Source organism: Rhyacophila brunnea, unplaced genomic scaffold (assembly GCF_057557595.1).
Source record: "Rhyacophila brunnea isolate RB1 unplaced genomic scaffold, BYU_Rbru_1.0 scaffold_17, whole genome shotgun sequence".
In the NCBI taxonomy this organism is placed as follows: domain Eukaryota; kingdom Metazoa; phylum Arthropoda; class Insecta; order Trichoptera; family Rhyacophilidae; genus Rhyacophila; species Rhyacophila brunnea.
The window spans coordinates 17,791,904-17,816,877 of record NW_028232827.1 but is presented as its reverse complement, the minus strand read 5'-3'; the positions used below and the strand labels follow the sequence as shown (position 1 = coordinate 17,816,877).

The 24,974-nt window shown below is 30.1% G+C and overlaps 1 protein-coding gene across 1 annotated transcript in view; it reads left to right on the top strand.

Moving 5' to 3' along the window:
- LOC147073788 (UNC93-like protein) overlaps positions 1 to 24,974 on the top strand; it is a 234,143-nt gene that overhangs the window by 105,947 nt on the left and 103,222 nt on the right. Inside the window, exons 5-6 of the mRNA XM_085944800.1 lie at positions 1,343 to 1,512; positions 3,860 to 3,978. Coding sequence (XP_085800926.1) covers positions 1,343 to 1,512; positions 3,860 to 3,978 — 289 coding nt within the window. The remainder of the gene's footprint in view (positions 1 to 1,342; positions 1,513 to 3,859; positions 3,979 to 24,974) is intronic.

The window sequence follows — 24,974 nt, the reverse complement described above, 5'->3', positions numbered from 1 at the left end:
ATATAATATGATTTCGTAATGCTATAAGATAGCGCATCTGCAATTTAATAACATTACGAATTAATGCTACATACTTATTTAATCATAATTTCAAAATATTATTTCATAGTGTAAATATGTATAAATAGCGACTCAGAATCGATTGGGCATCTCACTCGTTTACAAGTTTCCGTCAAAGACACATCGCACCAAGCTACCGTTATATTTATTATATTGCATCGATTGTACCATTATAGTTATTTGAAATAGTAAATAAAATCTCGCCTCCTCCATCATCATGAACAACTTTACTACTACCATATATCTCATCTGCAATATATATCCTCTATCAAACCAGAATATTTAAATTTTTACTTTAAATACAACTACTTTACTAGTCGGCCCTCTTATCCAGTAGGCTGCTCAGAACTCATATCACTGTTCGTAAAATAACACCCATTATACAATATGAGCAAAGGTAGATAGGTTTTAGATAGGCTGGAAGCATGGATTGTTTCATATAACGAATTAGAGTGCTTTAAGAACTCAAAGACAAATCAGTTCAATTTCCATACAAAAATACTTTCAATTGTCCCAAGCTTTTGTTTGCATATTATGTAAGTAAAAGATTCAATAGATTTAAAAATATAAACCTAAAAAACAGGTGGCTTTAATGTTTTTTTTTTTAACTTTTTCTCTTCTCTTCTCTTCCCATTCACTTTTCACCATTGTTGAGTCAAAAAATTATATAGTTAAAACTTCAATATCAGACGACACGAATATATTTAAAGATTTCGTATATTAATGTAATTTTATAAAACACCACTTGTACCTTTTTAGATAATAATATTATAGCCTCTTATATTTTTTACAAGGTCATATTTTTTCTCACGGGATACTTAACAGCAAAAAATAAAGATGTGATCGTATAAAATTTATGCCATGTAAGATTTCCGTAAGAAATCAAAAATAGGATTTTAACGTTTTATTCCATCCAGCTCATAAGAAAGATACGCTTTCAAAATTATTACATTATAAAACTCTTGAAAATAATAAGTAAGTAAGTATTAATTAGGGATAATATATTAAAATTCATTTAATATGTTTATTCACAGTGTTTATTACTTTTACTAATCCACATTATTTATTATAAACCAGTTTTGAGGCTTTAATTAAGAAACTTTCAAGAAAGGATTCCCCTTAAATTTTGTTTATCACAGTGTAATTAAATACCATTTTCATATTTTCATTTGCATTTTTAAAAACTTAATAATTTTAATTTACTTACCTAAAAATTATTTCTATGTGAAAAATCTTTTTATATTCAGGTGATATAACGACTTATATTAATTTTTATTTCCAGTTCTGTCAGCGATTCCTGATGACATACCTACTTTGGCGCTCAATGGAACTACAAACTGGACATCAGTAATTTCTTCTACATTGGGAATATCTGACAATTCCACCATATTGAAGATTGAAAGCATCAACAAAATTTGCGGAGCAAACTTTTGTGGGGCAGAATCTGTGGAGGTATAAAACAAATTTGTAATATTATACTTATTTAATTATTTCACTGATTTTTAACATTAGTAGCATATAATTGAAGTATTGACCAAATTATTAAGTAATAATTAATATGGCAACTACAAATCCTATTGCTTCGATGTCATAAAATAGTTACAAGATAGGGAAAAATAATTTTAGAAGATTTTTGTGTACATTTGAGATATCATACATTTATATTTCATGTAATGTTACCATATATTATTTTTTTAAAAAATCGGTGTGTGGAATTTACGCGCGTTAGAAGTTATACTTCGTCGGCGTAACAAAACAAAAACAAAACTTGTGATAAACTAGATTCTTTGACTACCTCTTAATTATCTTGTTAAATTACACATTCAAGAAAAAAGACCGCTTATTGGAACGCCGTTGGTTTATTTCTATACACTTTAACTTATATTACTAAATTATATAATGGTTTCTCGTTGTTTTATTTTTAAAGTACCAAACTGTCACTCTGACATTTAATCGTTTGTTTACGTAAGGAATTGCAAATGGCCGATAATAATAAATTCGCTACCTAGGCAACGAAACAATTCTAAACCATAATATTATACTGTATAATCGTCACGATTGCAATATCATACTGTGGCGTAAAGGTAGTGCGTTCGGCTGATAACCGAACAATCGGTGGTTCGAATCCAATCGAGTGCGTTTTTTATTTAATGTGAAAAAATAAATTATGTGTTACATGTCACACGCCAAAAATACACTCAGATCTGATTTCCCAAACGCGCCAAAAGAAGTATAACTTCAAAAAATTCAATCTAGTTTCGTAAATTATTTACTTTTAATCAATTTTATATTCATTATGTGTTTAACAACTACGAAATAGGATAACCTAGTTTTGGCGCAATGTTGTATTCAGTCTATGTGAGAGACGATCGTGACTTAATCTTTATTATTTAAAAATGACCATGACCTGTTTTGTTTGATTAAAAAGAACATTGTCAATTACCACAAAAAATAGCTTAAATCTCTCCCCAAATTTAGAGTTAACATCATTAACGTGATTACTCAAATAAAATTATAAATTAATTTAGTTACCATTTACTTAATAAAATACTGTTTTATAAACAGTATAATATAAAATATAACAATAAAATATACTAATTATTGTGGCTATAGCTACATAGCTATTTTGATTTAACACCACTATTATGACAAACTCTAATAAGGATTTTCAAATTAGTAGTATAGATTTTTTCAACATTATAACATCCATTTTTTCTGATTCCCACCGAAATTTACATTAAATTTATGTTCAGTATTTTAGATTTCAGAGCAACTTGAAACAGACGATTTGTTTCATTAAAAATCATCTTCAGCGATAGAGCTCATTTTTTATTAAACAATTTCGTAAATAAGCAAAATAAATTGTCGCATTTGCAGTAATGAAAACCCACATAGAATTGTTAATACATCTTTACATTCACAAATTTTGATATGGTTTATGGTCCAGAGACGAAACGAAAGAAACGAAAATGGCAATGCAGTTACGGTCAATGGAGAATGCTACAAAAACAGGATTTCTGATTTTTTCTGGCATTAATGAGATGATTTGTATTTTGATTGCGACAAAATGTGGTTCCAATAAGATTTCAGACATACCTTTACTGCTGACCAGTTAACAGTGACGTCCCGTGGGGTTAGGCAGATTGAGCGTCGCTTGGGGGCGGCAGTTACTCGAAGGGCGGCAAATCGAGAAGAATCATTTAGAATATATAGAAATAACTACCTAATAACGAAAAAACATTTCCATTAAAAAAATCAGCTCACTGGTTTTATCGGGTTTGCGATATTTAGTTTACTTCCGTTGCCCTTCAACGTCCATGGTGACTAGAAACGACACGTGTAGATTTGCGAATAATTACAGTCTGATATTTTGTTAGTAATGTATCCATAGAACACATTTCTTAGAAACTTAGATATTGTACTCATGAAAGGATGATAAAAATACTGTATAAAAATAGGGCGGAATTTTGGCGCTGCCTAGGGGTGGCATTTTATCTAAAAACATCACTGCCAGTTAATTACTAGTTAATTACCACATTTATTTATTATGCTAATAGTATCTAATGCTCATCTAATAGCAACGCGCCAGTCGCGTTGTCAGCGCTAAATGAGTTAACTATATTATATAATTTTATATTATATAACTTGCCATTAACTAGGTACTATTGAAAATTATTATGATAAAAATATAGCTTTATGTTTGTATTAAGCGTTGAATCTTTACTTGGTGTCAGATACATATTTTAATATATTATAATATAACATGTAAGTTTAAAAATGACGCCATTATCTGTCTCAGGTGAACCCTAACCTGCAACCGCCGGCGCCACACAAGATACAGCTGATTGCAGGAATCTACCTTGCCTGCATGATCGTCGCGGCGCTTAGCGTCGCTTTGGGGGTTGATTCACTCAAGAGGTAAAATATTATGGCTTTCTTGACATAAAATCTTGTATTTTTAAGTGTTTTTTATACGTATTATGTTGTATTCCGTCATATTTTTTGCATGAAAAGACATATAAGAGTATTTACTCGTGTTTAAACTTACTCACTAATAAGTACACGATAAAAAAAACTACTTAATACATAGATAGCTATAAGTCACATGATTTTTTGTTTAAAGTATATATTTCAAGGGTCAAATTAAGGTTCTTAAATCTATAGATACTTGATAGATGGTTACATGTAAATTGTACATAAAACATTTGACCGTAGCACAGTTCGCTGTGAGCTTTTTATCGGAAAGAGATGACGGTATACTATATGGTCTCAAATTTTATTAGTTTCAATATACCAGAAAACCTATTCTAACATAACAAATAGTATATCGGCTATTTTCGAAATGTGTTTGTTGCTGACTTCCTGTAAAGTGTAAACCGACAAAAACCGTGTTTAATTTAGACACGTCAGTACTATACGAGCCTAAGAGGTTGGGTGGTCATTAATATATGGCCATTTTGTTCCAATACAATATTTTGCGATGAAGTGTGATACGGCGAACTGCAAAGGTTCAAGTTTCTGGCCACGTTGATAGATAGCTATAATTGCTATTTTTGGTACAATTTTATTAGTTTTAAGGTTAAATTTAATGTTTGTTATGTTTTAAGCAAAAAAAGCATAATTTATGCCATAGAAAAAAACCTTATTTGCGTGGTTAAATTATTTAAAACGTCATATTCAGTGTCCTAAAAATGCAGCAGCAAGAATTATTTTTACCAAGTTCTATATTTGAGGTAACAAATTATTTTTTAGCGGGTTAGTTAGTCAAATAACAATATGCAATGCAAGCGAATTCGAAACGATTTTTTTTTTCATATGTAAAAGTCGATAAATACTATTTATTATTATTTATTAGACCATGTCTGCAGGGTAGGCCTCCACAGGGTAGAGGTGTATATTAATAACTCATCAGTAGCACAGGTGTCCACATGGACACATCAATTTTGTTGATGGTGTGACATGAATTTTTATTTGTTTTAAAAATTGTTTATTTACATTTTTTATGTATATGTTTATGTAACAGAGAATTAATAGTGAAAATAAAATTTTCATATCATTTTTAAGTTTTGAGATAATAGCCGTGTCCATATGGAAACGCGTGACACTTATGTTATCATTTTTTTTTTGATTCTATGGTTTATTAGTAGAATTATTATAAAGTATGATAGTTTTCAATACACATTACACACAAGCTAATATTGCATTTTTTTCACTGCGTTCCGATTTCCGATGTTTCTTTTTCTTTAAAAAAATCGGTCACAACGTCGATTTTTTCTATTTTTTTGAATAAAATAATTTAACCCATTAAATCGTATATCTGCTAGACCCATTGATTTTTATGTACATAGTTTTGAATATCCATCCTATCAAGATCCATCAGCATTCTTATTTTCCACATTTTCCCCGTAAAATTGATATTTTGTTCAGCTGGGTGTAATTGCGTGTGGAATCTCCAGTTGCAGTATAAAATATCATTTTGGTCTATCTATGTTCTTGCATTCCTAGATTTCACTTGTGTATGTGCTTTTAATCGTCTATGATTTAAATTATCGATTGCTTCACCACCATCCTCATCTGTTAAAACCACAGGATTTGGTCGGTGGTGAGATAAATAATAATATTATATTCGTCGACATTATCATCATCACTCACTTCATAAAGTGCATCCAATGCATTGTTTACCAGCATTTCTCTTTCTTCAATCTTGGACATATCCCAGAAACTAAATAATTTGACAAAATGAGAATAATATATTTTATAAGAAATATAGTGATAACAAATCATAATTTAAATTGGTAGTGTTAAGTGGCACGCGTGTCCATATGGACACGCATTAATTGATTATGCAAAAACACCACATAAACAGAAATAATTCCATTTCTAATTACATATAATGAAACTGCACACGTTTATAATGCATTCAATGACAGAAATATTATTCGTTGAAACAATATAATCAGAAAACCATGGTTACCTTTAACATAAGTCCATCTTTTTGTGATTATAAAATGAATGGCCACTTTGACACTTGATATTAATTTATTATGTCAGCTAGATCATTCAAATGACGAACAATTGAAGCAGTGTACTTATTTCAACTGACTAACGTTTATAAACCAAATTGTTATTTTAAAATAACAATTAGGCAAAGTAACCTGTACTACGATAATTGCGTGTCCATATGGACACAAGTGACACTAACGTGAGCAATTGGGTCTGGCACTAAAGAGTTAATAGATTTTTGTTTTTACGAGAAATTCATGTTAGCCCTGTGTTAGCCACTTGCTCAACCTATTAGGTCCATACTCTGACTCCAAACACAAACTGAAAAACAATATGTGTATTTGCTAGACCCAGGATTCGAACCAGTATAAACTGACGTGTAAGCCGCTCGGCCATCGTGGATATACCATTTAGGTGATTAAACATATTATAACAATAGAAATTTAAGCCTATGGCCATCGTTATATGTGATGTAATTGCTATATGCGGCAACTTCAAACATCGTTAATATTTTCAGTTTAATAACAGGTCATATTATAAACCTAAATAATAAAATAAAGTTTTGCAGCGAAGAAATGAACAGTCAATAAAATATCGTCACTAGTTTGAAACAATAATGTTAATGTTATACCGAGACAATGAATGTCGATACAAATGGGACATCTAGTATCAGTTGCTTATGGCGTCGAAAAATGGACCAAAAAGAGAAAATTCTATAAACCGTTTGAAAACATGTGCATCAAATAATATTGCGTATTCTATAGATAGCTATTATCCGTAATACAGCAGGTTTGCAAAGAAATAGTATGAAATATGAATTAATATTTGTAGAGAAATATTAAACTTTATTATATCACAGATAGTTGACTTGAGAGATGTGGCTTATAAGCGTATTCTTCCGTAGACTTATTTGGTAATACATGTTGTCCTCAAATGAATGCAAAAAGTTCCACAAAGTATCATAGTCACAAACCTACAATACCTCAGGCAAATTTCGAGAGGTTAAAAGTACAGCATTCCCACATTCGCTATATAAGGAAAACGAACAGTAAACAAATTAGGAACCCGTAATAGATACGTGTGAAATTTCAGATGATAAAAAAAAGATTTCCCTAATTGTAGCCGATCTTTGATGGCCTGAAAAAAGTAGAAGTGACACCACGCATGGCGACTTGCCTCGAGCATAGTTTGTGAGACAAACGTGACGTCGTATATAATTTGAAAAAATAAAGGGCGGCGCAAAGTACGTTATAGAAGGCAAAATTTTAACTGAGGAACATCCGAGATTAGACTGCAATAAAAGTCAATTTTTTCCATAATGTAGTAAAGGACAGACACGGTTTTGTAAGTAATTGCCAGCATCAGGTAGATTTGTTATGTTATAAAAGAAAGAAACTGGAAGTTTGCAAAGTTCAGATAAAGAGTTTGATACTTTAAGGCGTAGATAGATTTGATGGTTCGTATTTGTTTTAAATACCTCTTTTAAAAACTTTCGTAATTTTATAACTGGATTCGATCAATACTAAATAAAATGTTTTTCTACTAAGCATTCCTTTCAAGGAAAGGTATTTTCAATTTTGCCCAATTGCAAGACTTAATTCAATACAAATGGCCGATCATTACAGAAGTAATCGTTACCCAATGTATAGATAAAAATAAATGACTACATAATTTTCTCTAAGCATCTATTCTGTGCGTCTTATTGACTGTTTTATTCACGATTATTTGTTAGGTAAAATTCTTCAGAGTGATTTAATAAAATCACGGTTGGTTCCTTCAAATATAAAATTAATAATTCTAATATAGAAACATCGAAAATTCAATCTTATAAAATTAAACACACTATACAATAAATATTTTATTTTTATTTCTTTAATCGAAAGATCACATAAAGTAATGGCAAAATAATAAGTGTAGATTTTTTCTCGAAATGTATCTTGTATAACTTACAGATTAATATTTAAATTTTAATAAAATATCGTTTATTCGATATACACAACAAGACAATTAAAACTTTGTCACATATAGGCGTAATATGATAGTACAAAAATCTAATAATAATTGAAAGTTGTATTATTTAATAGCGCATATACACGTGCATGGCCGTATACTATCTCGCCGAATTAAAATTACTCTTTACAAGACACTTGTAAAGCCAGTGCTCGCCTACGCATTGGAAACCTGGACATTGGCATGAACGAGCCCTGAACATTTTTGAAAGAAAAATTCTCCGCCGTATATATAGGACCGATCAGGGATGGCACCAATTGGAGGAGAAGATATAATGCTGAGCTCTACGGGCTGTACGAAGATTGCAGCGTAGTTCAATCAAATAAGATTGGGAGACTGCGATGGCTAGGTCATGTGCACCGTATTAATGACAATGAACCGGCAAAGAGAGTGATGTCCAGCAATCCAATAGGGCTTAGAAGAAGAGGCAGGCCAAAGATTCGCTGGTTGGATGGAGCTGCCAGTGACTGCCGTATTCTGGGGGTATCAAATTGGAAAGCGGCCACACTGGATAGGTACAGGTGGAGGGAGCTCTTGGAGGAGGCCAAGACCCACACCGGGTTGTTGCGCCCCTGATGATGATGATGATGATGATGATGATACACGTGCATGGATTTACTTGCACTAATAGTGTGCATTTTAAACTATCGTGATAATAACTGTTTACAGGTAAATGTGCTGACTGTCTCGCCAATCTCATTCTTCCACAGTAAGCGAGACGCGGTGTTGTCATGTTATGGTACTATTATGACAGTCGTCAAAATCGGTTAAGTTACCTAAAAAACGTTTTTTACCGGCAGGTTCGGCACTATCGCAGATATCGAACAAATCCCAACTGTGGCGTGAAAATTCAGAAACTTCTGAACTATTTTGATTCATACATGCAATCTTGCAATTCGCAAGATTATACATGTTTAGACGTGCATTTTTCTTGTTATGGCCGCGGTAATACGTGCTGTCAGCAGTAAATCCATGCACGTGTAAATGGGGTATAATAATTCACTATTGCAGATACTACTGTCACATTGACAAGAGGCACCCATTTTCAATTACGCAGTGACATCACATTATTTACATTTTTTATAGCGGTCAAAGAGCTTATTAATAAAATTTTCTTAATAAGCCTTTTAACCACTGTTTACTTTCAGTGACGTTTAACATTTCATACATACGCCTCTTAGTATACTGTAAGGAACAACAATATTTTAGCGTACCTACCGCGTAGTCTGCTCTTAAATTATAGGCAATAGATCATCATTAACCGGGGCTGATCCACTGCTGGAAGGAGGTCTCCTTTATCTATATCCACTTTTCTTGGTCCCCAGTTCTTTCCTACCACGTACATCTACAAAACTTTACGAGTTTTTCTATCGAGCGAGTTTTGGGTATTCCTGTGGTCATTTAGTGACCCTTAGATACCACCATATGACGGCTTTTGTCTAATAGTTGTCCACTCGCCGAGCGATATATCTAGTTTATTGTCATTTCAACTAATTTGTGACATCTGTCACACCGCGTGCTTCCTTATCCTGCTTTATGCATTTTTGCAGTTACGTTAATTTGCATTATGCAGCAACCACTATTTTTTTTTGGTTTCTCTTACATTAAAAATCTATGTTACACGCGCAAACGTGAGCACTAGTAGCACATATTGGTTGAATACTTTACGCTTAAGACACAATGGGAGGTCACTTTTAAAGGTACTTAAGGCGCCCGAATATGCTTCATGCCAGTTTAGTTCTGCGTGCAATCTTATAATACATACCATTTTCAATAATTGACATTTTTTGTCCAAGATAGACGTACTTGTTGACTCTACCATTGAGAAAGATATGTAGTCGATAGTTGAATAGCTTCCACTTTCCTCTATTCTATCTTCGGAATTAACGTCATATTTATCTTTAATTTCTTTTATTTTGTTAACTGTTTATTCATGGTTGAACTGCATTGTATTGTTGTTTTAATTTAATAAAACGCAATTTTTTTGTAGTACTTATTCCACTTTTAATCAATAAATTAGGACCGGTTTTGTCCGCTTCCAGTCCGTCCAGTTGAAAATGTCCCTCTGAGGTGGACGAAACCGGTCCTAATTTATTGATTAAAAATGGAATAAGTAGGTACTACAAAAAAAATGCGTTTTATTAAATTAAAACAACAATCATATTTATCTAGTTTGAGTCCATGATTTTAATTAAACTATTTTATGAATAAAAAAACTCGCTCGTTCTACTAATACGTATTATATTTCAGGATACCGTACTATATAATATATATATATATATATATATATATATATATATATATATATATGTGTGTTACGCCAAATGTGCGAAATTGACTATTACATGAAATGGGCTAAATTTTGGCTAATTCATGTAATAGTCAAGCCTGTTGCCTTATTCATGAATAAGGTAAATTTTGTGCCGAGTACATGAAGTCGCCAGGGATGGAATTCTTAAACTGTCAACATGACAGCAGAAAAAGTAAATTTAATACGGATGATTTTATTAGTTATAATTGGACATAATATAATATTATTAGGTTAGGTTGGGTTGGGTTAGGTTAGGTTAGGTTAGGTTAGGTTAGGTTAGGTTAGGTTAGGTTAGGTTTTGAAATTCTGAATTATTCAACTGAATGTCCATTTTGAGGTTAGCTAACAAGTGTCAACAAACTATCAAAAACGTACAATCGACCATTGCATGTACGATACCCAAGCACGAATCAAATAGCGAAAATACCTTTTAATAAAATTCATCCGTTATCATATTATAGTTCTAGTTTTTTTGCGCATAGTAAATGGATATAAACGTCATTTTAGTTATTGATTGGTATATTTTTATATTATAATCAATGACATCTGACACATTTCATTTGGTTAGTTTGATTAGTTGCAAAAAATACCACCGGAGCGCGACCACCTATTTTGACCATAGATAATATACGTATATTTTGACCAATCCACAAGCATTTCACACATTTAGTTTAGTTGCAAAAAATACCACCGTAGCGCTACTATTTAATTTGTCCAATGCATGAACAAGGCAGAAAAATTACTGCGGAATTCATGCACTCACCAGATATTTTGTCTAATTCATGAATAAGGCAACGGGCTTGCATTTTTCATGATTTAGGCAAAATTTAGCCCATTTCATGTAAAAGTCAATTTTGCACATTCGGCGTAATATATATATATGATAATATTATTGTTGTTTGTATGAGCATATTACAGCAAGGTAATAATATTTATAAATTATCACCATAATATTATAATAGACGTACTCATGAATAAATTGCCGTAAAGTGAAGCTTTTAGTATTTACAATACAATTTTCCAGAGTGAGAACCTTCATCGGTATATTATAGATCCAATATAACATAAAATCAAAAATTTTCTCACTTTGTTTTGGTTTTTGTCATTTTCACAAAAAAAAAATTACATTTTACCAATTTATTTCATTTGATTCCTCATGCGAGTAGCGTTGAGATGTTGAGCACTTTCGAAAGGTGGCAGATTTTATTTTTATTTAGTGATTCCTATTATGCCATATCAGGAAGTATAAAATGGGCGAATAAAACAATAGCCTTATACGTATATATTACTCAAAATTATCAAATGATTCAGATAACGGCCTTATACGGACAATTTATTACATGCGTGGACATAATATTACCAGTGGCTGGCTGTATACATGGATTTAGTCGAAAAATAATTCACTCTCTTGTAATCCGAGCCATCATACAACAGCCATCACGAGCAGTCGCTTTACCCGATCAATTATCTCACTCCGTTTTTTTTAATATGTTCGGGTAATTTAATATTTATAAAATTTTACCATAAATGTGCCTATATATTTTGCATTATCAGCTTAGCAGGCGGATTATGACAATGATTATGATATTGTCTTTAAGGCCTACCTTTGTAGATTTATTTTGGATACCAAAGAATATAATATATACATACTTTTAATACCTATGTATGTTAGGTCATTTAATATTTTCCTACGGAAATCAAGTAATTAAAATGTTTCACTTTGATTAATCCCAACGATAAAAACATTACATCGTACCCATGTCACGCTACTTCTTTAAATAATGTTTTTGTAGTTTAATTTGTTCTGAAAGCTTTCCACGTAAGTGATGCTAAGTGCTATGAAGAGAAAACGACTGTAGAAATTTTAAAAGTAGTTTTTATTATGACAAAAGCGCACTTTTATTTCAAAGAACAACAAAACGTCAACAACCAAGATTTAAGTTTTCCGCTTGTATGTAAACGACCGGGAAAACTTTCTCGCAGATTAAAACACCGCTAACAAATAAATTTTCGTCGTTCCTTATAATGTTAACGTAAACAAAGATTACTTTGTAAAATACTGGTGTTAAATTTAAGTTCAACATTCATTAAACAGTCTTTTGATGAACAGCTTTTTCTATCTCATCAAATGTTTATCATTTTAATTATAATTTTATTCACACTTTCTATTCTTATAAATACAATTTTATAAATGCGATATTAACATTAATAATTATTGTAATATGTACATTTTATTATAGAATATCTTAAGAGTAAGTTGATTCTTCTTCTACGGTAGTATATCCCATGATAGAACCGTGGTCATCTCAATCAGACTATTCCACTCTGTCGAGTCCTCTATCTTTCTTCAGTCGATCACTTTTACCGTTTGTAAGTCTCTTTGAACATGAAACACTCTATCAGTACAAACCCATTCCGAATATTTTTTTTCGATAAATCTAATAACGTCAGGATCATCAAAAAACTTATAGATTTCCTGATTATCTCCAGATGTAAACTAACGATTTTAGTTTACACCTGGATAGTAAGTAGTTTCTAGTAATTGCCAACAGCTAATACCTATCTACAACCAAACATATTTAAAAAATCTTCTTCTATAGAAATAGAGCATAAAAGTATTATTTTTTTTAATGCCACAGGTCCACTGATTAATTTAGCTACAAATGACTTTGCATTACAGATTAATTTACAGAGAACTTCACAGAATTGCTATTATATTTTTTTGCAGCAATCATATCATTTATCATTACATAAGTGACACACTTTAATGTTTATTTCATGTTTTTTTAATGTTTAATTTCTTTGTTTTTCAATCATAACTAGATAAGTAAGATCGGTTATGATTTATTAATTGCCACAATATCTTTTATAATACATGGACAACCTTTTTATAAGTAAAAAAGGACAATCCATGAATCCTCACTCACTCATCGAGTCCGTCACGCAACGCACTACTATCGTCACGAGTCTTTCACTCGACATAGTCAACCGTCATTCCACTCGAGTCCAGTTTCTCAGTTCATAAATATAATCAATCTATTGATCACACCGATCTCACGCTGTCATCTTTATTATTGTATTTATTTATTCTCGTATCAATTAATTAACTACTCCTTTCAAAACATCCGAGCAACAATGACTTTTATCTTCACACACCTCATCATCCCCAAATATTTATCGATTTTCCGGTTCTATAAAAAGACAATCCATCACAATGAGTAGATACGCACCCAATAATACTACACTTAGTCATAATTACTCAGTTGAAAAAACCTGTAAAATGTGTATAAAACTTTTATAACAGCACTCGAGTAAGTAAAAACAATAAACATAAAAAATGGAAACCTTTTTATGTAGGTGAGAAAATCGTAATTGAATCCGAGCGATGTTAATATTTGAAGAGTTTACCAACTAAACTTACTAAACCATGCTTCATGCGTTTGCTAAATACCTACTTTCAAATATCTTAACAGTAATAAATAGGGATTGCAATACCGAATGAATATATCAATAGCGGTATTTCGGTATTTCTTCTTAAATACCGGTATTAATAATACCAGTATTCGTCAAAACAAATTATTGAAAAAATAAATACTTATCAATAATATCTAATATATAAAAATTAATATTTGTGTGTTTGTTTGTTCGTATTTAATGCGCAGCCATACCGTTCATCCGATTGCGATAAAACTTTGTAAACTTATTGCTTGCACTTGCGGGAAGAGTATAGGCTATACTAATATATAAAAATGAATGTCTGTCTGTCTGTATGTCTGTCTGTCTGTGTGTCTGTCCCGTATGCGTTCCTATACCATTCATCCGATTGCAATGAAATTTTGGTAAGTGGTTGTATGCATACCCATAAAGGTTTCTGAATTAGAAAAATCATCATCTTCTTCTTCTTCTTCATTATATTTTCTTTTATTCGTATGGTTCCTATACCATTCATCCGATTGCAATACAATTTTGGTAAGTGGTTGTATGCACACCCATAAAGGTTTCTGAATTAGAAAAATCATCATCTTCTTCTTCTTCTTCATTCTATCTTCTTTTATTCGTATGGTTCCTATACCATTCATCCGATTGCAATGAAATTTTGGCAAGTGGTTGTATGCACACCCATGAAGGTTTCTAAATTAGAAAAATCATCATCTTCTTCTTCTTCTTCTTCATTCTATCTTCTTTTATTCGTATGGTCCCTATACCATTTATCCGATTGCGATGAAACCTTCATCAGTTGTTGTGGTAACACCCGCAATGGTTTTTGAATTAGTACAACCATCTTCTTCTTCTTCTTCTTCTTCTTCTTCTTCTTCTTCTTCTTCTTCTTCTTCTTCTTCTATTCTATATTCTTCTATTCGTATGCGTTCCTATTCCATTCATCCGATTGCAATAAAATTTTCGTCAGTAATTGTGCCAACACCCGCAAAGGTTTCTGAATTAGTACAACTATCTTCTTCTTCTTCTTCTTCATTCTATCTTCTTTTATTCGTATGGTCCCTATACCATTCATCCGATTGCAATGAAACCTTCATCAGTTATTGTGGTAACACCCGCAATGGTTTTTTAATTAGTACAACCATCTTCTTCTTCTTCTATTCTATATTCTTCTATTCGTATGCGTTCCTATTCTATTCATCCGATTGCAATAAAATTTTCGTTAGTAATTGTGCCTACACCCGCAAAGGTTTCTGAATTAGTACAACCATCTTCTTCTTCTTCATTCTATCTTCTTTTATTCGTATGGTCCCTATACCATTTATCCGATTGCGATGAAACCTTCGTCAGTTGTTGTGGTAACACCTGCAATGGTTTTTGAATTAGTACAACTATCTTCTTCTTCTTCTTCTTCTTCTATTCTATATTCTTCTATTCGTATGCGTTTCTATTCCATTCATCCGATTGCATCAAATTTTTCGTCAGTAATTGTGCCAACACCCACGAAGGTTTCTGAATTGGTACAACCATCTTCTTCTTCTATTCTATCTTCTATTCGTATGCGTTCCTATACCATTCATCCGATTGCAATGAAATTTTGATCAACTGTTGTGCTCACGCCGCAAAGGTCTCTGAATTGTTACAACTATTTTCTTTTTCTTCTATTCTATCTTCTTCTATTTGTATGCGTTCTTATACCATTCATCCGATTGCGATGAAATTTTGACCAGTTGTTGTGAGCACGCCCACGAAGAGTTCTGAATTAGTACAACCATCTTCTTCTTCTTCTATTTGTATGCGTTCCTATACCATTCATCCGATTGCAATGAAACTTTGGTGAGTTGTTGTGCCCTTGCCCGCAAAGGTTTCTGAATTACTACAATCATCTTTTTCTTCTTCTATTTGTATGCGTTCTTATGCCATTCATCCGATTGTGATGAAATTTTGACCAGTTGTTGTGCGCAAGCCCGCGAAGGTTTTTGAATTAGTACAACCATCTTCTTCTTCTTCTATTCGTATGCGTTCCTATACCATTAATCCGATTGCAATGAAACTTTGGTGAGTAGTCATGCGCATGCCCACGAAGGTTTAACTGAATTATAAAATCATCTTCTTATACTATTCGTATGCGTTCCTATACCATTCATCCGATTGCGATGAAACTTTTGTCAGTTGTGTGCGGTTTCTAAATTATTATTATATAACATACAAAGTTTGTTGTTTGTTTGTTCCATCCAATTTTGATTTTTTTTTTACTACATATTTATAACATTAATAACGTTTTCATATTTTGGATTCGATATTAATTTAGTGTTCTTATGTTTGACCTTTACTCCTATTATAATTATTTTCATATCGCCATATTGTATTACACAGATATTTTAATATTAAAGAAATAATTACCTCTTATTATTTTTCAAATATCTAAGATAAATATAACCACGAAGCGACCCCGTGCGAAGCCGGGTACTTCAGCTAGTAGTTAATAAAATCTATTAAAATATTTTTTTGGCAACCTAAAGTATCTGCCTACATTAATATTATGTTGACCTTTATAAAAAATATATAATTATAGATCATAATATTTAAGTTCGGTTACAGGAAAATCTCTCTCAAATTCAATTTTGTTGGATGTACTATCAACGTTGGATCAATAGTTATAGAATAATTAGAAATAACTTTTTCGAAATATGTTAAGTCGTCGCAAAAATTCTATAAGTATATTTGAGGGATCTGTTTTATTGTTATTTAACTTTTGTTTGTTTCAGGCAATATATTTGCATTTTGCATTATTCTTATACAATAAATTAAATATTATTATAGTAGTAAGTAATGAAAAAATAACATTAAATACATTTTCGAAAAACACAAATGTGTATCCTTTCTAAATACCGAAAATAACGGCATTTTGGATTTTTGAAACCGGTATTACGATAATCGATAAATAATTGAACACCGGTTTTGTAATATTGGTATTGCAATTCCTAGTAATAACGTGTATTAATTTATAGTCCAAATTCTTTGATTTCAACAGCGTTACGTTTGTATTTATTTGGACGATTTAACGTACTTAAAACTAATCTACCACCTGTTGATTATTTTTTTTATTTAGTTAGTTATTTTAATTAGTACCTATATATTTTTTAATATACAATATAATGTTATTATTAAATATTTTTTTTATTAATAATTTTTTCACATTTAAAAAATATCAAAACCTGTTTTACCCTTCAAGGTTATCAATTTGTGATAAATAGTCTAGACTAACAATACCACACAATGTGTAAAATGTTGGTCATACTCAAAATATGTAATAATCATAGGCATGTAATAATTGTTTTGTCATTTAAGTGTTCTTTTAATAGTTGACCAAAAGATATTAATATCTTCTTCTATATAGATAAAAATGAAGTTGCTAAAAAATATGTACTAAATTGTGTACTAGACGCTAGGTAATTTTTGGTTGCAAATTAATGTATACAAAGTTTGACACATCTGTGATCTAATATTTTATTACCCAAGACTTTACAGATAAAAAATACCTCACATAAATATAAATAATCTAGAACGTCAAATCTGGCTACAATTGCAATTATTTACAAATGAATTGCTGCCAATTTGACATATAATATTATTTCATATAACGATTAATAACAAAAATACTAACGTTCTAGATACGCCACCAAGCGTATTAATACAAATAACTTTAATATCATGAGTATGTAGTAATCCTATATCTTTCAGTCAAATGGTAATTTTGTACCTACCCATACCAACTGATCGAGAGGGATTGCGCAACAAAGATGGGTGCGTATACAGATAGATAGATAGAACAGATAGATAAACCAAGTTAAAAATATAATGTAATTGATTAACCTAAATTTATATTACCTTGATTCAGTATTGCACAGAAAAACGTAATTAATTTCCTATCGGAAAAATATTAATTGTATTGTTATATTATTTAGTATGTACTGTATATTGAAATATATCTGAAATTAATTACTTGTCTTATATAAGATATCGCTTTTATTAAATAGAATGTTTCCAGCGATTAATTTACTAAATATATATTAAAATACAACTAGCCGTTCTCTATAATATAACGTGTGGGTAATTAAAAGAAATATTCTTAATAATAAGATTATTATGAATCGATTTGTACTCGGGAAAATTTTTGAGCAAACAACTGTGAAATTGTGTTTAGTTAACGAAGGCTTATATTTTCAAATATTATTATTAATATTTGCAAAAAAAATATTGTAAGCTGTTAATTAATTGATATCAAAAAAATATGATATAATATAGAGTACCTAGTAAAATAATACAAAATATGCGTCAAGCACTTAATCCATATAATTAAATTGATATTTTTTTAGTTAAATAACAGATTATATTTTTTTTATTTAATGCTACGGTTTATTGATACCAATATTAATAAAAATAATTAATAAGGATTCGTTATATTTATCAAACGCTAATAAACTTCGATATTCACCGAACAATTGAATATTAAATTTATTAGGAAAAAGTAGCAATTTATTGATTGAAATTAATTATTTCTTTGTTTATATCTTTAATACCGAAGTAATTTCCATTAAATCTAACATACAATTATTTTTCAACCGTTCCTTCGTGTATTAATTTAGTCATATTTTAAACAAGCAAGACTCTGTTTTGTTTGTATTTTAACTCAACATTATAATATTAACATCATCAGCTGAGGTCTATCTACTGCTGGATAAAACCTTTCCTTAGATCTCTTCACTATTTTCAGTCCGTAGTTCTTCGCTGCCACGTATAATAAATATCCATCTCACTTTATAAGTTCATCTATCCAGCATGTTAAGGGCGTTTCTGTGGGCGTTTAGTGCCCCTGTATGACGGCATTTATCCATTTGTCTACTCGCCTAAAAAAATCATTTAAGTTTTTAATTGATATTTTGCGTTTTGTATTAATTTTCATGATAATATTATAATCTATTGAATAATTATTTAATATAAGTAATGTTAATATCTAAATTTCCATTCCTTCACATAACCATAATAATATATTGATTAAATTGCTACCATGGATCCATAATCTAGTTTTCTCAATATATATTATGATACACAGTCATTTTGTAGGTCAGAGCAAAAATGTTTTCATGAAACGCATTGAAAAGGAAAATTATTGTTTGTGAAATAATCTAAATCATGAATTTTCCCAAACAAAAAGATGAATACTTATCTAGAAGTAATATCAGCGGTGCCACTAGAGAAACTTTAAAAGCCATGACAGGCACGTCAGCAACTTCACGAAACATTTAACTGAAAAGTCTCATACGGGTTCATGATACAAATATTAATATTTCGATTCGTTGACGTCATAAACATTCATATTAATGATTTTGAATCGTGTTATGAAACATTTTTAATTCAACTGATTTTCTACTACACATTAAAAAATTAACTTATTTGATTTATCTTTTTGGCATAGTTTCCTTCTAACAACAAAAATGTTGCTTCGGTTTAACAATGATTCTAAGTTTCAAGGCATTGTACCGACACTTCTAATGGATATTATACAAAACAAGCCCAGTAATCTAGAAATAAGTTAGATAAAGTGTTGGGCTCATTTAAGTAGAACATGCTGCGTAGTATTTTGCACTCATCAATGACACACAATTGGAGTGGAGACAAAGATACAATTACAAGTTTTACGATTTGTATGCAGGCCTACATATAATATAGATAGTCCATCAAATTGATACATCTTAGATGGATGAGTCACGCATAATAGAGAAACTAATATTCTAGAAACCGGAATACAAGATGAAAGGATAGTGTCGAGTAGGGTTAAAAGACTTTTGGAGTCTTTGGACAGACCTTGAGGAGGCTAAGACTGACATAAGTTTGTAGCGCCAGTAAGAAAAAGAAGAATATCTAGTATTTATTGCGTATAATAATTATTTATCTAAAGACAGCCAATTACTTTTTATTGTTGATATTTATATTATGTCTAAAAAGAATGGGAAAAATACAGAATTTAATTTAAATACACACAAAAACTACAGGCAATAATATATGAACTGGCATTAGTTTTAACTTGGCATATTGCGTAGTATTTAACTTGATTCTTTCTTGCAAATCGTATTAGGGATTTATGCTTCCTTTAAAAACAACGTGCATACAATTCTCTTCCGAATAAATAAAGTTATTTAAAAAAATATAATTATTTAACGTCTAACTGTTACTTATTCTCATTATAATCTATTGGTAATCTAAGTGAAAGACTTATATATTGTGTGATTATTAGACACTATGTTTAGGTAAAATTAGTATATAATGATAACAAAAAACAAATAGTTATTATAGGTATTAATAAATTGGGTAAAAAATAATTTTAAATAATTTTTACATTTTGTTGTAATAAGTAAAAAAAATAATATTAATGTTTTAATGTATGTAATTATAAAACACATCAGTAACATAAACACAAGAAAAAACTTTTGAAAAAAATATGACGCCGGGCGGGACGCAGTAATATTTCAAATGGGTAAAAATTAATATCAGTTTCGTGCATATTTATCAAAATTTAAGATAAAACGATGATCCAAAATCCATGTGCTTCTGTGTTTATTAATAATCTCGCTAAGCGTAAATTTTTCACGTAAACAAAAATTGCCTCCAATGTGACAAGGCTATTTAAAAAAAATCCTTTGACATCGAAATGTCGTAATGTTTGATCGCATAACATTATTTAAGTCCGGGTGGATGAAAATGTTTACGCAACGTATTAAAGTCAGTAAATAACCCTTCTGATATGTGAATGGGCAACATCATTTTGACTGACACTGACAAGGGTCGAGTAAAGTTTGTTTGTTTCCGAAAGACAATGCTGTGTCGCTGGTGTTCGTGTTGCGATCTAGTTGTGTTGTATTTTGAGGACATGTTTTAAGCTCTGGCAATATTTCCGGCTTTGGACAAAGAATTCAGACGAAAAAAGTAGGACAATACCATAAATCACAGACAAACAACCTATATCTAGTAATCATTACTATCATCAGCTCGAAGAAAAATATGCTACCGTTTTCAATTTATTAAGCAATATTATTTCAAGACAATCAGCAATCAAAGTTATAATTTATCATATTTTGAAAACACACACTATCAAAATTTTAATTATATAATCTTATAAAAAAACTGTATAATATTTCGTACTATGATATATTATTAAAAGAAAACAAATAACGTGAATACTTTATTAAATTTAAAAAAACCAATTTCAATTGCACCTAATTTCTATCAGTGTTTACAATAAAACTTTAAACCAATTCTATTTTATTTTAATTTGAAATTTTACCATATATTTATTTACCAATAACATTTTCCATAAAGCATTTATCTTTCTAAATCTTGCCTTATATTCAATATGGCATTAATATACTAGACTCATAGTATAAATTGTATAGAAAAAATGGATATCACGATCAAAATATATATATGAATGTCAATAATATAAACATTACAAAACTATCGGTTTAAGTATGTTCAATATTTTTAATTATTTTTGTGATAAGTGCTACAGCTCAATTTGTGTCTTGTCCCAATCTACTGCTTTCTAGCACGATCTAGCACGATCCTCTTCTGTCCCTTTCCAAAATATAGACATTTAAAATATCAATTATATAATCCTTCCAACACACCCGTGCCTTCTTCCTTTTTATATAACCATCAAAAAGTATGCACTGGACATTGTTTAGCTACTTTAGCCTCAGTAGTTTGCTGAAAAATTCCAAATCTTTTTATATGCTGTACAACTCATCATTATTCTTAAACGGTAGTATGGTTATTTTAATAATATTTAAATTTAATATGTACTTACTTGTTTGACTGATATAAATAAAATTTTAATATTTTTCTTTCAATTGAATAGAACATAATATTTGAAACTCTTGTGAAAGTAAATATTCCTAAATGTGACGCCGGCAGTTAGATAAAAAGACGTCGCAGCGCTTTTCAGTCAAGCTGCTTACGCTCGACGTCAAAATGGAAAAGTTATTCTCAGTTCGTATAACATTTATTTGATGCTATAAATTGAATATAAATTTGTATCATAACTGTCATTGTTTTTATTTTCTATATGATACAAATATTTTCTCATATAACGTTATTGATACAATAACTAAATGAATATATTGCCTTCAGAGTATTTGTTGCAACATTGCTATATTAAACTTACTTTCATATGTAAAATTATGACTGATTGTAATAATTTCGTAAAATGAATAAATTAAACAGTTATTACAGTTTTTCTTTTTTAATAGTGCATTAACAACTACTGGATACATAATATTATTATAATAAAACACAGTAAAATATAGTTATTGTAAAATGGGAAATTTTACCAAGCGTAGATTGCATTACCAAATGCAAACATCAATAGCAGTATTTATATATTTCATATTGAATATTATTATCAAAACCGGCATTCGTGAAAAAAACACTATCAAGAAATTTCTTTCGTCTTAATATTCATATAAGTACCGTTTTTTTGTTATTATCTCACTATTATCGTATGATCCAATATTTTTTTTAAATTCAATAATTCAAAAATATCGGTATTTGTTATTTTTAGAACCGGTACCTATTTCGATAATAACTAATATCGGATTTCCGGTTTTCATAATACCAGTTTTGCAATCCCTAGCCAAACATTAAAAAATATTGAACATACTTACAAATGTAAACATTTTGTGGTATTTTAAATGTAGATAATAAAAATAAATGGTTTCGTTGTCAATAAAAAATGAGTAAAATAAGTACAAGATAAAAAGAACTTTTTATATACTTACAACGTTTTCAAATTTTCTGTTGAATCATCTAAAGTTGACTTGACTAGCTTAAGGGGGGACATGCTCAGCGTAGGTGAAAATAGAGCTTTTATTCTATTTTCAAAGCATGATCCTGGACATTCCTTAAACGTTGTAGATAATCTAATTATATAATTTTGAAGCCTTATTATCCTTTATATTTATTTTAAACATTTGATGACTGCATAAAGTATTTTTATTACATAAAATAGTATTCTTTTAAACCTCTCGCTCTAATGTTTTGGAATGTAGTCATATTTCAGTACATAAATGTGCAGTGGTGTTTAGATTTTTTACATTTATTAATTTTTAAATGCATTTATAAAACCATCAGTATAATTTATATTGACATTATTATAGTGAAATATTTACGATAAAAAATTATATTGATAATCTCTGTGATCCCAAATTTGACAAGAATTAGGCATTTTATTATTCAAAAAATCGGCAAAATTAACATATTTGAAGATGATTCTAAAGATACTTATTATAAGCTATGTCTTTGACCATTCAAGTGTGATAAACATCCTATGAATAATGATTGCTTTTTAATAATTATTGACCTAAGAATAAGGTAGTGTTTTTTTGAAATACGCCATTTCTTTTGGCATCCCCTAGTAGTTAAGCTACAACATACGGCCGTAGCCATAAATTGACAAACTAAAACTGAAGTAAGGAGTAAGAACATGTTAACGCGCGTGTTTGAACATGTACCTAACCGAAAAAACAATCTTTTTTTAAACGGTACATGTTAATCCTTAAACGATCAAAATTTTGTACTTGATAGAAATACTGAATAATGATATGTCATTTCATATTGATTTCCATAGTAACGCACGTATATATTATTTAATAATTTAGTTGCTAGGACCCCCTAACAATCAATAATGGTATCGAAATAACTTTTCATACAAAACAGAATTAACTAAAAATGAATTCTACTCTACTTAGAGATGGGTAAAAGTATTAAAAAATGCATTGGCATCGTGTTCTGACATATTCTAAAAGTTTCAAATGTTTAGTTAGTCGGGAAGTTAGTTAAAAATCGATTGCAAGATTTGTACCGGACAAAAAACCACCGGACAAATAAGAATATGACCTCAGAAAAAGTTGTTAAATGTCATAGAACGCTTAAAATCAAATTTAATGATATCTATCTAATAACTGTAAAATAATATAAATTTTCCGTATATTACATATAATTCAAGATTTAAATTAAACAGCATAAACATGTTATATTCGTTTATAAATAGGTCTTTATTAGTTGATACACAAAGAAAATAAACAAAAATTCTGATACAAATAAAGGGATACCGAAATTAATCTAGAGGCAAAACATGACAGACATATTTGATGAAGTTCTGTTGTCATTGTTCTGTGATAGAATGGATTTATGTTGATTCTAGAAAGTGCATTAGTGGTGTCTTACACAGTATTATTTAATATTGTGAAAATATCAATAGCTACAATAATTATGATTGAAATATGTACCAAATTTACCCCAATTGAATCTAAAACCAAAATAGGAGTGATTTAAATTTTTTAATTGAAAAAGATGTCGGTGAGTGACAACTTCTATCAATATTATTTTTCATCAATATGACATAAAAAGCAATTATTGTAAATGCAAACGAATAAATTATCGAATTATAAAAGTATTAGTTTGAGTTAGTTTTAATAGATGGCAATATAAAGTTTATGATAAATTTATTTGTATTTTGTCATTCTGGTTTTATTAGTTATTTTATATTAAATAAAAATAAAAATCATTGCATTAAAACACTATAATATGCAATGTACTTTGGATAGTACCTACTAATAATCTATGTATTTGAGAATGGAGATAGAAAAAAGTTTTTCTTTTGTCGTGTATGTTTGTTATACATACCTACTATTTTTTTTTTAATGAAATATGTATTTTGTGCAATAATATTATGTTGTTAATATTTATTTAAAAATCATAAAATGGAAACGCATTAAAAACAAATTTAATTATGACCATTCTCCGCTGTCTGATACCTTTACCAACCCCCATCAACCTTTTACTCTTCTCCAGAGTGCAAAATTGTGACACGCACAAATGCACCGTACTTTAAAAAATCTTGAGTAGAATTGAGATATACGTCTCTCAATTGCTGAGCGAATCTTTGAAACAATATAGTAACCCACTCAAAGTCTGTCCTTTCAGATATTTTCTAATAACTGTGATTTCTACTTTAAATTATGTTAATAAAACAATATTAAGCCTTTGATTTATTCATGGCGTCAGAGTTTAATAGTTCAAATTAGCGTAAATA